This window comes from Lagenorhynchus albirostris, chromosome 6, assembly GCF_949774975.1.
Source record: "Lagenorhynchus albirostris chromosome 6, mLagAlb1.1, whole genome shotgun sequence".
Taxonomy (NCBI): Eukaryota; Metazoa; Chordata; class Mammalia; order Artiodactyla; family Delphinidae; genus Lagenorhynchus; species Lagenorhynchus albirostris.
Window position 1 is genome coordinate 10,212,459 of NC_083100.1, and position 13,983 is coordinate 10,226,441.

General features: G+C 41.8%; 1 protein-coding gene across 2 annotated transcripts in view; it reads left to right on the top strand.

Moving 5' to 3' along the window:
• PID1 (phosphotyrosine interaction domain containing 1) overlaps positions 1-12,954 on the top strand; it is a 255,879-nt gene extending 242,925 nt beyond the window's left edge. For both annotated transcript variants that reach the window (XM_060151921.1, XM_060151922.1), the window contains one exon: positions 10,813-12,954. In XM_060151921.1, coding sequence (XP_060007904.1) covers positions 10,813-11,289 — 477 coding nt within the window. In that variant the 3' untranslated portion in view covers positions 11,290-12,954. The remainder of the gene's footprint in view (positions 1-10,812) is intronic.
• Positions 12,955-13,983: the final 1,029 nt, after the last annotated feature.

The following is a 13,983-nucleotide window of genomic DNA, read 5'->3' on the forward strand; positions in this document are numbered from 1 at the left end:
TCCTGGCCCATTCCTAACAAGTTGTGTGCTAAGGAAAATGAATTGATAAAGTGCTATAAGGACAAAAATTGGTGACATTCTTTTACCTGCCACCAGCGCTTGTCCCTTGAATCCATTTGTCAGGATAGCACACAGGCAGTGTGCTTCATACTGACTTATCATTTAGAGAATTTTCTCATTGTGAACATTTAAGGGCCTAGAGAGCTCTACTGAATTTCTCCCTTTGTGGTATATTCCACGGATTAGAAGGCAGAAGGGGAGACATCAGACTTGTCTCGAAATAAACTGTTCTTGTGCCACTGAGTAGAACAGTGGTTTTACCATCCTTGGGCCAGCTCACCAGAAGGGGCCAGATGAGGGAGTGTATGTTTTAATGTGATGTCATTTTTATTAAGTGACTTTGTCTTCCGAAGCACACTTCAGTGCCTTCTAGATTAATTGCTTCTGTCTTTGACAGTGACAATGACAATATTTCCAAGCTTCACACATCCAAGAGCCAACTGACAGGACAAATTGCACATTGGGACTGCTTGATAAATGCAAGATGGGACACAGCGTCTCAAGTCACTCTGCATCAGTGGAACTAAGCTGTAATATGAATAACAGAAATAAATCTGTCACTTAAATTCCTAATTGTGAGACACATGCTGTATTTAACAGCAGAAGCAATGTTCATCTCTTTGTTAGAATGCAAAAATTGCACATAATGATTTCTTGATATTGGGTCTTAGTAAATTTGCTTTTCCCCACCATGATATACATTTACATAATAAAAAGAAAATATATCTTCCAGTAAAATTTTTATTAATATTTTTATAGATTATATCAACATAACCCATTCCAATACTTGGGAAGAACTGCTAAACAATAAAAAAAAAAGTATTATCAATATGTGTGGCCTTAGGAAAGCTACTGAAATAAATAGCACTAAACAAAGGCATATGCATAAATGTGCTCCAGAGGATATGCATGTTAGAAAATCTACATTCTACTGCCAGCATTGTTGCTACTACTGGGGAAAAAATGAGTAAGTCTGTAAGCCTTTCTGGGTCATCACCATCCCCTTTAGGGATAACCGAAATGTGCTGTTAAAGTCAGAGGTAGGCTTACCCCAGGCAGCCAGGCTCACCCCCTGCCTCTTGGTCAGCCATCCAAGCCTGGCCAAAGAGATATAAGGCAAAAGACTTTGAAGGATGGCCTTATGGGGAATGACCACAATTGGTCCCCATCCTTGTCTAGCCATAGGACGGCTGGGTCTCCTCTTACCCTGATGAGGATGAGGTAGATCTGCCAAAAAATAGGCCCCAGAATGAGACCCAAGACTCACTCTGGAGAAGAAAACTGTAGTTTTGGTCCAGAATCATCTGGGCTTCTTAGGAATGAGTTAAAAGAGCCTGAAGAACTGAGGAGTAGGACCCTCGAGCTATTGCAATGAGAAAGGATGCCCAGATCCACTGTGAACTGAGCTCAGGCCTCTCAGACTGTCCTGGTTAAGGGCTGTGCCAAAGCCTGCTCACCCTGGTGCCTGGCGCCTGGAGCTATTCCACATCTCTTGTCGTCTGGCGTGCTCTTTGACCCACAAAGAGCAGGGTAGGGGCACACTTAGCACATGTTGACTATTTACTCTTTGGAATTATTCTTTGAAATAGGGATTGTTTGCTTTGTAAAGAACCATTTCAGAGGCCTTTAGGAATATGATATCTGAATATTAGGTATGCACTCCTGTCACCTTCTTTCAATTATTGATGCTAGCATCATAATTTAAATCCCTGAGCTATGCAGACACATCTCAGGTTAAGGGCAGTTTGACTCCGATTCCAACCTCCTTTTAGAATGTTTAACAAGTCCTGATAGAGTGCGCGTCACCTTTCCGTGTCCCTGACCAGACCTTGGTCTCAGTGTGGGCAATTGAAGAAATGGCCAGAGAGAAGTAGATGATATAAGAATGAAAAAAAGTGTCCAGATCCTCTTCTGGAGAAGAGATTGGAGTAGTGGAAAGAACCTTGGCCTTGTGGTGGAGACCTTCATTCCACACCTTGCTCTTTCAGGGACCAGCTGTGTGATTCAGGGCAAGTATCAGAATCATCATCTCTGCAACAAAGGGGTGGTGTTAGATTGGTCTGACTGGCCCCATTTAGCTCTAAAAGCCCATAATGCTGATGATATACCTTTGAATCATTAGGAATTTATTGCAATACAATTATCAGTACCTTGAGTTTGAACACTGGGAAAACTTGCTCTTTGGATCTCCAAAATAAAGGAAGAGACCAAAGAAGAGTAGAATAGATGCTGGGCAGCCTAAAACAACTTATAATTTTACTATGAGATTTCAATGAAGGCAGATTAGTTAGATGTGCCTGGAGCATCCTGGGAGTAAAAACACAGGTGTCAAGTGAGGCCAGGCACCCCACCTGTCTAGTCGCCAGGGCAAATGTAGACTACCAGTGGCATCTTGTTTGGGAGGCAGAGTCAGCCTTGAATCTCCTACCTCCTTCACTTTCTAGCCCTCACTCACTTTCCCTCTCCCTTGGCAGTCTTCCAAAGACATTGACCTGCCTGGTCCCTCTACCATGGTAGCGTCTCAGGAAGCCAAACTACAGTGAATGTAAAGACTAATAAGCCTTCATGAGATACAGCTTGACCCAAGGAATAGAATCTAAATGGGGACCTTTTTCATCCCAGTTATGCCATATGAGAGGAAAGACCTTTCTGAACCCAAGAGAAGTTTTCCGATTCATCAAAAACATTCCCAGAGGCCCATGCGTGTTCTCCTCCCTGACGCCAGACTTGCCTATGTAATGCTGAGTTCTGTAAACTCAGTCGTAAGAATCTTCTATGTAGCTGGAATGTCAGCCCCAAGAGGGCAGAGAGTTTTATCAGTTTTACTCACTGATATAGCTGGTTTCCAGTAGGTGCTTAGTGAATGCTTATCAAATGAAAATACAGGTAAATAAATTTAATTTTCAAGCCCAAGGCTAATCAATTTCATTTTTCTCACAATAACTTCATAGATTTCACCGTGCACCGTATTTATCCTTTAATATTGTCTTCAAGGCTTAAAGAAGATTATACAAGTTCAAGGTCATGGTTAGCATTACTTCTGTCTGTGCATTGTGGATTGTTAGGTCATTGGCGTATTGGATCCATCCCCACTCTCCAAAGTGCTTAGTGAATTCTTGCTCCTCTCTGACCAGCCAGGAAGGAGTAGATTCAAGCCTGCATCATAAATCTCAGGATTTTGTCCTTTCCCTTTTCTCGGAAATGTGCAAATGGGAATTAACGTGAGAGCAGAAGAGCTTGATTCTGATATTTGGCCTAGGAGTAAGAGTGGCTTTTCTTTTTCTCATCTTTTGCCTTGCAACCCAAAAGCTATTGGGATTCCCAGTTATGTTTTCTCCATCCTGTGTTTATATCATCTTATTTTATGTCAGCTGGGGAAAGGAAGTCTCCTACAGACAATGAAAGAGCAACAAGATCTTTTATATCCCAAGAAAGGCCTCTGGAGAATCTTTGTTCTTGACGTGTCATCCCGGAGAAACCCCATAGTAAACTGAACCAAAGTCAGGCTTCCAAAGTTGGGAAGCTGGGCTTATCCAGCCTGGAAGGTGGAAGACCCCAGGAAACCAGGTGCCTGGGTTCTTACGTGATCATCCACTCCATCTCACCTCTTCATTTAGGGACCCTGGTATTACCCTTTCCACCTGCCTGTCCAGTGTAAGGTAAGATGAGTCAGGGTCTTAAACAAGGGTTTTTTCAGGCCAGAATGAAATATGCACTGGCCACCAAGAGGAAGGAACGCAACGGTGCTGGCTCAGCCACAAGGACGCATGACAGGCAGCCAGGGTTTATTTTGCCTCAGATGAGAAGGGAATGGTGATTCATGAATGGAGAGCTGGCTGGGGTGTTGGAAAACTCATGCGTGGGAAGGAGAAATTCTGAGGACGCTGGTCTCACCTGGTCAGACACTGTAAGTGCTGCAGACACTCTGGCGGGCCCCTTGGCTCCGTGGCCTCTCTGTATTTTTACACGCCATGAATATCCTCGAATACTTTCTTCAGCTGGGATTAGGCAAAGCCGATTCACACACATTACACACGTCTGTGTCTGGGCATCAGTTTATGACACTGAATGACACAGAGGGAAAAACTTTTTATTTTTCTTCGCTCTGTTTGTTTATTTCTCTCTGAATGATTCATCAGCTTCTTGCCCAAAGCCTGTTTCTGCAACCATGGAAGAGATGCCAGTATTTATTTCCAACGGCTTGTTACTCCTCCTGAAGGATCTTCTTGTTGTCTCCCAAGTCCCTTTCTCCCAGCACCTGGGGAGGTGGCACCTTGAAAAAAATCTGTCTACCATTTTGGACACGTAGGGAACAATTTCGTGACTCTGTGTTTCTCGTCTGCTTTGCGGCTCTGGAAAATAGCAACCCCTAAGGATGAGGCTCAGAACGGACTTATTCATGTAGAAAACATTCACTTCTTTCATATTTTCATAGATGGGCAGGATCACAGGGTTCTCATTCACAGACCCGACATTGCTACACAGCTATATCAGTGGTGGAAGCCCCGAGGCAGCCTTGCACACTGAGTCCTGTGTTCTCATAAGGAGGATGTGCCTACAGAGGGTGTGAAAGCAAGTCTCCCACATGAGAAAGACTGGCAAGAAGGGATCTCTATACACAGTTAGAGTAAATCCCTGCAAGAGTGTTGACATAAAGGGATACATGGATAAAGCCCTGTATTTCAAGGGTTTCTGTTTATTGAGACACATGTATTCTGTGGTCCGATAACCACAGAGGGCATGGCTGCATGCACAGCAGAACTGAATCTTTCGTATTTTGAGATAATTTTTTTTAAGTTTTTACTCTGTCTCCCTTGAAAAGCAGAGCCATAAGGCACATTTCTATTAAATTATATATAAAAAATTAAAGAGAAATTCACTTTTTTAAAGCCTGAATAGTTTTCTTTTTCAGTGACTTATAGTCAGCAATATGGGTGAATGCCAGACTCTGGAGAACGTAATGGGATCATTAGGATATCTGCAGGCAGGTAGTAAATAATTGACTTATTAGGGGAAAGTGCACAGAGTCAGGATTCTGGAACCCGGGCCAGTAAGGATGATAGCAGGGCTGATTTAAAGGGGTCATTCTGAGGGGAGAGTGTCTTGGTACATCATTTCATCATTTTGCATTCCATTTTCAAGGAAACTCTACTTAGAGATTTCTTTTTTATTCCATTTCTAGGGAAACTCTATTCAGATAATTCTTTTCCTGTACATCATTAATCATTAGAGAAATGCAAATCAAAACTACAATGAGATATCATCTCACACCAGTCAGAATGGCCATCATCAAAAAATCTACAAACAATAAATGCTGGAGAGGGTGTGGAGAAAAGGGAACCCTCTTGCACTGCTGGTGGGAATGTGAATTGGTACAGCCACTATGGAGAACAGTATGGAGGTTCCTTAAGAAACTACAAATAGAACTACCATATGACCCAGCAATCCCACTACTGGGCATATACCCTGAAAAAACCATAATTCAAAAAGAGTCATATACCAAAATGTTCATTGCAGCTCTATTTACAATAGCCAGGAGATGGAAGCAACCTAAGTGTCCATCATCGGATGAATGGATAAAGAAGATGTGGCACATATATACAATGGAATATTACTCAGCCATAAAAGGAAACGAAATTGAGTTATTTGTAGTGAGGTGGATGGACCTAGAGTCTGTCATACAGAGTGAAGTAAGTCAGAAAGAGAAAGACAAGTACCGTATGCTAACACATATATATGGAATTTAAGAAAAAAAAATGTCATGAAGAACCTAGGGGTAAGACAGGAATAAAGGCACAGACCTACTAGAGAATGGACTTGAGGATATGGGGAGGGGGAAGGGTAAGCTGTGACAAAGTGAGAGAGTGGCATGGACATATATACACTACCAAACGTAAGATAGATAGCTAGTGGGAAGCAGCCGCATAGCACAGGGAGATCAGCTTGGTGGTTTGTGACCACCTAGAGGGGTGGGATAGGGAGGGTGGGAGGGAGGGAGACGCAAGAGGGAAGAGATATGGGAACATATGTAAATGTATAACTGATTCACTTTGTTATAAAGCAGAAACTAACACATCCTTGTAAAGCAATTATACCCCAATAAAGATGTTAAAAAAAAAAAAGAAGTACCCTTGTTAACATTATTTTTTGTATTTATGTAATCTCATGGGGTTTCAGACAAAGTTATCAACTCCCCACAGGTAACAAAACAAAATTTCATTGACTTCCCAAGGTTCACCCAGTGGTATAAGTTAGACCCTCTGACTCATGTTTTGTGTTGGCCACACCTTACAGGAACCAGAGAGCCATTCATTACCGGGACTGTTTGGGAAGGTTTGGGCAGGGTTAGCGCATTTTTATCAGAGAGGACTCGCCTAAGAGCCTTGCCAAGAGGCTGGTATTTTCAAGTATCAGGACTGGAGCTGCCATCACCGGAGAATCAGCGGTTCTCTGGCATTTCAGATACATGTTTGCGAATTCTGTGCTTGGAGGAAGGGCATGTCTGTCCACTACAGCCTCTGTGGCCTCCACTGCAAATCCCAGTTGAGAGCAGACATAAGTTGTGGTGCTCCAGCAAACAGTTGGTGTGAACGTTGGCCCTTGTCAATATCAAAGTTGAGAGGCATCATCACATAATCTGCTCTTAGCCTGTCTCCATATGCAGGTTTAGGAATACTTTGCAAGATGAAGCTAATGGAATATTCAGGATTAGTGCTGGTAGAACTTGTTTATGTCTCTCCTTTCACAGAAAACTTTTGGAAAGATGCCAGAAGTCTGCAGTTCTTTAGATTAAAAGTATTTTTTCTTTGATTTCGTTGTAAATAGATTCTATGTGTTTTTGAGTTTTAGAAAACAGATAATATACATATTATAAACATATAATAAATATTTGCAAAAAGTGTATATTATCTGTTTATATAAAACATATAAATATATATTACCTTATTTTTTTGTGTTCTGTTTTACCTGAAAAGTTTAGGTTTTTGAATCTTACTTTCTGCAGTTATAAAACAAGAATAAATTTTAAAGAAATGCCCAGGCATGGAAGGGAGTGTCATTTACAAAAGCACGAAACAACAGAATGCTATTCTTTCTTTGGGAGGACCCACTGCTTCTAGGGTGTTCATACAAAGCTAAAATTTCTCTGACAGCCCAAAGATGGGAAAAATGAATAAGTGGCTGAAAAGTGACACTACAAGGAAACGACTCTCATCTAATAGCAAAGTGGTCTAGGAATTCAATACCCCAGTGCTACCACCCCATCTAAGGTTCTTGTCTTTAAAATCGGGTTAGTGATAATAATATTCCATCCTGACCTACAGGGTTGTCAATGGATCTAATGCATGCAAAGTGCTTTTTACCTAAAGTGTGATACAAATATTCGTTATTACTATTCAGTGTGTGGCTTCATTTGGCTGCAGGTGTATATGAACAGCAATGTGGGACCTTATGCTTGGTGTATAGTGTGTTGTTTAGATGATACTAGTGAAACCGGGCCAGTAAATAAATATTACTTTCCTAGTAACTTTAGTGCCAGGAGATTACATCTGTGTATACATTGAACCTCAGTGTTTAAAAGAAAATTTTATATAAGTGTCTGCGTATTATTAAATAGCTTTCATTGTTGTCGTATTAAACTCTTTGAGTTATAATCTCTGCTCCATTCTTCTCTCAAGCACACTTCCAAAATAAAACTTTATTTCCCTTAAAATCTTTAGTTTTTAAGTAATAAATATTTACGAGAGGAATACATTTTTTTCTTACTTGTCAAAATTTTACTATTATTAAGTTGCTTCCCACTGGAGGGAACCATCAACAACTTACAATAAAGTTTTTAAAACTCATCCTTTAATTATATCATGATAGAAGCCACTGTATAATTTTTTTAAAAAATTGTGTTTGTGTGAGAGTGTGTGTATGTGAGAGAGAGAGAGATTAAAGCACATCAAAGGAGATTCCCTTCCTCTGAAGAATGTTTCTATCAAATATAACAAATATAAACATAGTTATTTCTAGTTTCCGGGGGGACAGTAAGAAAGAATACTTTTCACGTCAAACGCTAAAACTAGTTTACTCCATTTGCTTTTCCACTTCCAAAAGTAAAGATGTCATAGAAAGGAATGAGGTATTGATACATGGTACATCTTGGATGAACCTTGAAAACATTATGCTAAGTGAAAGAAGCCAGACACAAAAGGTCACATATTTTGTGATTCTAATTGTATGAACTATCTAGAATAGTAAATCCATAAGGACAGAAAGCAGATTGGTGGTTGCCAGGGGCTGGAGCGAGGGGACGGTGGAGAGTAACTGCTTAATGGGGCCTGGGTCTCCTTTGGGGTGATGAAAATACTTTGGAACTAGACAGAGCTGATAGTTGTATAGCATGTTGACTGCTAAATGCCACTGAAGCATACATTTTTAAATGGTTAATATTGTGTGATGTGAATTTCGCCTCAATGAAAAAAATAAAATTGTTAACGGTTAATAAAGATATCATAAGTACCATATACAGAAAGCACATTTTCAGTAAGTAGTATAAGTCAAGAGCCGTATCTTGTGCATCTCCCAACAAAGCCACCTTTAGTGTGTGACTCCAATCCAGAGTGACGAGGAACTGTTCACCCAGCCGCCTCCTTGGGGAGTGTAGGCACTTGCAGTGTCTGTCTGAGTCATCTTCCCCCTTCAGTGTATTGCCGAGTGTTGTCAGTTTTACCTCTGAATCTCGTTCCCATCTGTCCCCACTGTCCTTTCCCACGACCTCCACTCCTAAGTCAGGCCACCCCTGTCTCCTGGCTGTGCTGCTGCAACAACTTCCTGCCTGATCATCCTGCTGCTAGGCAGCTCTCCCCATCCGTCTTTCTTCCTGGCATCTGTCAAGCCGTCCAAGATCACAGCCTCCATCAAATCCAGGTACCCCTTGGACTGTAGACCCTCAGTGGCATCCCATCAAGAGCAGAGAAGACCTGACTCCTCAGAGGGCATGCAAGGCCAGCTTTCAAAGTTCAGCCTGTTTTTATCCAGCGGTCATGGACCATCTGTCTCTCCTTCATGGCTGTCTTAGGGCAAATGTGTGGTCAGGCCAAAGTGCCCCATGTGCCCAGACAGGTGAGGCCTTTCCCCACTGCAGCCCCTGCCTTCCTGCTCCTTCTTCCTGCTCACCATCTGATTTGCTGGGCTCCTATCTAGGTTTTGAAACTCTGATGCTTTGAAATCCAATGACTCCCCTCCCAGAGGTGTTCCATGAGCACGGTGGGTGCCATCACTGGCTCTGCTAAATGCTCAGGTACTTGGTGGTACCCTTCGCCTCTCCTTTTCATGGGCTGCCTCGCATCATAGTTGTATCTGTGCATGTGCAAAGGGCTGGTGGTTTGTCCAGGACCACCCACCCGGTGAACTGATAAGCTGGGATTTATTCTTATCTTCACCTGCCTCAAAAACGCTGCTTTGAACACGTATTCAGCTACTTTCTTCCACTGATTTTGGACCTCTCCATCCTCCCTCTCCCCCATGCCCACCTGGCACGTTGCCATCGTACATAATAGATTCCTAGTAAATATTTCTAGAGTGGGCAGCACTTGTGCCTCTTTACTAAGAGTCATCTTTTTAAAGGGATTAGCCAATGAACTCTTGTATAAGAGCTAACCAAAACACAAAAAGATGCAACAGGACTTAACGTCTGTGCCCTGAACTTTTTGTCTCTGGACTTTATTGTCCCATTAAACAGAAACATTGATTTGGAATCATTGTGGCTAAATGTCCTTTCTCAGTTCTCACCATTTCTCTGGACCTTTTTCTGGTCTTTTTTTCCTAAAATTCATAGCACTTACATCCGTGCCTCTAATTTTGAGCCAAATTACATACTATTTTGTGTTATTTCTTAAATGATTTCTTCAGTTTTGTGTGTTTCCATAATGCAGGTGCCCAGGGGTAGAGGGTCTATCCATGTTGACGAGTGAAAAAAAACAAAAACGAGAGAATGAACATCTTTTCTTGGTATATCATAAACCAATTTTTTAAAGGACACTATCTGAATCACCTGGAATTATTTTTCTTTGTTTTAGTATTGCCCATCTAGCTATTTGATAAACCAGGGTTCTAATCTTAACCTATCTGTAGATCTTTCATTTTTTATCACTCTAACCAGATGCCCATCAGTTCAAGAATTGCTTAAACTTTATGTTGGTGAGAAAACAGTCATGTTTTAGGCCATAATTTAAATAGAACAGTTTTTGTGTCCTTGGCATTTGCTAGAAGCAAGTAGCTTAGGTGAAATCAGACATTTAGTGATTTGGAGAGAGAACCAGAGTCGGAGATAAGTTTAATAAAGATTTTGTTTTTCAGATGCAACATCCTTTTGACTCCTTTTTATCATTAAATTCTGCGTGTGTTTGGTTGAAAATAAACTTCAAGTGGATTTATGGTGTCAAAGAAATGCCAAATTTGGAAAAGATCATAATCATTCATTCTAATTTGAGTTTAAAAGGGGGCTGAGGGAGGGAGAGTAGGTCTCTAAAACTCTAATTTTTAAAGTTTAACCCTATTTTTAAATTTCAGTACCTTTGCCAAGGGGTCAACTTGTTAGGGAGAAAAAATATAAATTCGGATGGCAGTTATTCTTTTAGGGAGCAAGAAAGATGTCTCTCCATCCTGCCAGGGTGACGCCATGATTGTTTGAGAACATCAGTGAACAAGCAGAACGAAGAGCCTACTGCTGACCTCTTCCTTTTTCTTCCTCTCTTACTTCTGCAGGTGACCTATCTGGGTAAGGTCCCCACCACAGGCATGCAGTTTTTGTCAGGCTGCACAGAAAAGCCGGTCATCGAGCTCTGGAAAAAGCACACGCTAGCCCGAGAAGACGTCTTTCCAGCCAATGCCCTCCTGGAAATCCGACCGTTCCAAGTGTGGCTACATCACCTCGACCACAAAGGGGAGGCCACGGTGCACATGGATACCTTCCAGGTGGCCCGCATTGCCTACTGCACCGCCGACCACAACGTGAGCCCCGACATCTTCGCCTGGGTTTACAGGGAGATTAACGACGACCTGTCCTACCAGATGGACTGCCACGCTGTCGAGTGCGAGAGCAAGCTGGAGGCCAAGAAGCTGGCCCACGCCATGATGGAGGCCTTCAAGAAGACTTTCCACAGTATGAAGAGCGACGGCCGGATCCACAGGAACAGCTCCTCGGAAGAGGTGTCCCAGGAATTGGAATCCGATGACGGCTGAGTGAACTGAGGATGCTTCAGCAAAGGCAGCATTGGTCAAGGCATTCAAGACAAGCGATGAATAAGCAATGATTCAAATTTGGGATGAAAAGACTGCCAAATTAATGGCTGACCAAGCTTTTTAAATTCAGAAGAGCAATTCTAAATCTAAAGAAATGTATTATTAAAGTAATTACATTGAAATCTGCTGCTGCTGTGACTATGAGGAAGGTGGGAGTGTGGCTGGGGAGGAAAGTTCTAGACTCTGGTCTTCTTTTTTTTTTTCTCATTTTCCAATGCCTCCCTGTAGGAGCTCTCCATGCCGATTTTCAGCGCTCTCAGGCAAATACACTGCGGCTGTTTATGTGATGGACCATCCCAACTTGCCTTATGAAACCCAACAAGAATGTTAGATGCCCCTATAGGATCCCTAGTTGTGTGGGGAGGTGGTGAGTGCTGTTGCTGGCGAGGAGGCCTCTGGACTAAAGGAACACCTCAGGCTGATCCTGAGAGCTCCTCTCCCCTGGCTGGCTTCAGATTCTCTCCTCAGTAAGCAAATCAGCACAGCTGTTATTGAGCTTTACAGCTAACAACCTGATAGTTGGCAGTTAATTCACAGTTAAAGGTAGTGCTTTTATTACATAAGTATATCAAGTAGTACCCTCTTATTGTATTCACTTCATCTATCTTCTTAGAACACTTGGAACTACTAATAGCCCCCTTCCTCCGCCTGCCCCATCCTCCCTCTCCGCCCTTCCAGTCCGCGCCACCATCCCCACAGAGATGCAGCCTCACCCTACACTGCAGGACACCAAAAGGGAAGAAAATAACCAAGCAGATGAAAGAAACAATCAAACAAAGTGGGAGTTTCAGACTACCACCACAGATAGGTTGGAAAAAGGGAATGAGTTATCAGCGACTGAACAAGCTCCTTGTGGGCTGTCCTTTCTTCAACCCCGATTTATGGTAACGTATTTAGTTGATGGTCCTTTCTGATGAACCTTTCATGGCAAGCTTCAAATCTGAGTTGGTATCACTAAGGAATCTTTGACCCATCACTCAACACTACGCTCGAGTAGGAGACAAATGATATAAACCAGACTTATCTAGAGAACCTCTGTCCATTCTAAAGGGAAATCTGACCTTATCTTCTAATCGGATTGATCTCTTAGGGTCAGAGTTGCCAGTTTGTTCGGTATTTCTAATGAGAAATTCTCACTAAGAGAGCCTGAGTTTTCTCAGTTTGATGAATCTTTAGATATCATAAACGCAAAGAGTCAATATTGAATGACATTGAAAGGATTGGCTAAAATCCATGCATTTAAGGCCGAGAGCAGATGACTAGTTTTCCAGGTACTGCTCCTTTCTGAAAGTCTGTTTCGAATTCTGGTAATAAATTTAGGGGCACTAGGACACCTTACAGAAGCCTTAAATGAGAGTTTATTGAATCCAGAGAGCAGTGGTGCCGGCGTTTTGGTCTGTGTATCTGTGTGTCCATGTCTGCGTCTGTGTGTGTGTACGTGTGCCCCCGAGTGTGGGTCCGGTGTTAAGGCATGTAGAATAAGCATGGAGTCACGTCGAGGGGAATATGCACCTCTTGGAGATACGCTTGCTGCTTCACAACAAATGTAAACGACTCTTTAGCATAAATGCATTCATTCTTCAATAAAAAATATGTTCGCATTAATACAGTTGAGGAGTTTCCTATTTTATATGTCGTTCCTTTTTTAAGTAAAGAAAACCTGAAGGACAAAATAGATCAGATTGAATAAATAGGGAATTCTCTCTAAAAATATGTTAAAACTTGGTCATCAATAACCCATTCCTTGACGGTGTTCAAAAAAAATCTTGTTTTATTTTCTAATGCTCTTTTTCGATGTAAAAATGACTGCCCCTTCATTGAGATGGTAACGCGTCAATAATTGAAAGTTATTTAGTGTGATGGGCTTATTTCAGAGGTGAGTCTTCTGGAATATTTTACAAATGATGACTATTTATAAAATCTCACGTGCCTCTTGGGAGAACCTGCACTGAAATCGGGGAAGGTCAACAGAGTGAGTCCTTCTGACAGAACTGGTTAAAAATGTCTCCTTCAGGCCATGATTTCTCAGAACAGCCCCATTAATCAAGCAAGGCAGGTGGCCATGGAGCCCGTATGTCTTGAGCAATACTCTTCATGGAATCAGTACCAAATATAAAGGCTTCAAAAGTGAAAATACGGGTGCCTGCTAAAGAGAGGAACTCAAAGAAGAATTACTACCTCACTCCTCCGATGAAAATGGCATTTTCTTTCAAGTTGAACTTTTCTCGTTTTCAGGTTCACTCCACTGTCCTTGAATATGCTTTGAAGAGGGGGAGAAAGAAGAGAAAGAATCCAGCCAGCATGTATTTCCAAACAATGCCACTTTCTTCTCTCAGCAAAATTTGGATTGCAAGTGCACATATGGTTATTTATTGCAGAAAGCATTTGCTGGTATTTTTTTCAGGGTACTAAGTGTGACATGCTAAGTAGTTGACTCTGATAATATTGGCAATAGCTTTTGCTTAGTGATTAGTAAGCAATTTAGAGATAAATACACGAATTCATTATTTTTTTAACTCTTCGTTTCCTCCCTTTTTATACTCTACTTTCTAGACTGGTGAGCACAAAGCACTTTTGTGTACCTCAACTCATAAGCCCCTCAGAAGGATACTGAAGGTAGATATGGCATTTGCT